The 1,224-nt window shown below is 38.5% G+C and overlaps 1 protein-coding gene across 1 annotated transcript in view; it reads right to left on the reverse strand.

Moving 5' to 3' along the window:
• Window positions 1-1,224, reverse strand: part of LOC101861573 (contactin) — a gene marked incomplete at its 3' end in the record, with an annotated part of 94,704 nt that overhangs the window by 23,479 nt on the left and 70,001 nt on the right. The window contains 1 exon segment of the mRNA XM_013080983.1: window positions 316-496. Coding sequence (XP_012936437.1) covers window positions 316-496 — 181 coding nt within the window.

Consider the following 1,224-nt stretch of genomic DNA (forward strand, 5'->3'; position numbering starts at 1 on the left):
TGTAGATAGATAGATAGATAGATAGATAGATAGATAGATAGATAGATAGATAGATAGATAGATAGATAGATAGATAGATAGATAGATAGATAGATAGACTAACATACCTGTCTGCCTTACCTTGTCCAATCTTTCTTTTCTTACGTTACTCTATCTTATCGGATCAGATCTAATCTTATCTGATCTGATCTTATCTGATCTGATCCGACTTTAACTTGATCGTACAAAATACATGTATCGTATCTTATTCATACATCTCCTTCAGTGTACTTATATCTTCTCATCCCAACGTCGTACGTGACGTCGCCGCCTTACCTGCCGCCATCTTGTTTGAGCAGCCAGTTCTGGATAAAGTTGTGCTCCGACTGCGTGTCCACGCTGAGGAGAGACGAATGGTTCCTCTGACAATACAGCACGGCCTCCTGGACCGTGCGCAGAGGCTTCTGGACGAAGTGGTAGCACTGGCCGCCGAAGGTGAACCAGTTGGGCGGACAATCTGAGGGCAGATATGTCAAGTGAGAAATTATTTTAAAAAACAAAACAACGACGACGACGACAACAACAACAATGACAACTAAAAAAGCCCCCCCCCCCAACCCCCAAATATACAAACAAACCCCAAAACACCTCACACGCCCCCCAAAAAAAACAAAACAACAACAACAAAACAACAACAAACAACAGTAACGTGTGAAATGTGAAATTTTAAATTTTTTAAAAAGTATAGTGTGAAATGTTTTTTTAAAAGGGAAACATGTGAAATGATAAAACGAAGGAGGTAAGAAAAGTGTGAAATGTAAAATCGTTAAAAAAAATAGAAGCACTGGTCATTGAAGGTGAAACACTTGGGTGGACAGTCTGAGGGGAAAATAAAGTGTGGAATGTGAAACAGTGAAATAAAAAGGGGAAAAAAGTAAAGTGTTAATTCTTTTTTAAAGTCAAAGAAAAGAAGTAAATAAGGCGCAAAATGTGAAGTAATAAAGACAAGTGAAACAGAAAGTTAACTAGGATATTATGGGAAATGGTAACAAGAAAGAAAGGGGGAAAATACTGTACGGATTGAACTTCCCTATCATCTCTATTGCCGGTACCTACTCATTTAACGACCGTCACCGAAAAGCGCTCAGAACTTTTACTCGTGTGGAATGGAGCGCTATGTAAATGGAATGTATTCTTCTTCTTCTTCTTCTTCTTCTTCTTCTTCTTCTTCTTCTTCTTCTTCTT

This window comes from Aplysia californica, unplaced genomic scaffold (assembly GCF_000002075.1).
Source record: "Aplysia californica isolate F4 #8 unplaced genomic scaffold, AplCal3.0 scaffold00109, whole genome shotgun sequence".
Classification (NCBI taxonomy): domain Eukaryota; kingdom Metazoa; phylum Mollusca; class Gastropoda; order Aplysiida; family Aplysiidae; genus Aplysia; species Aplysia californica.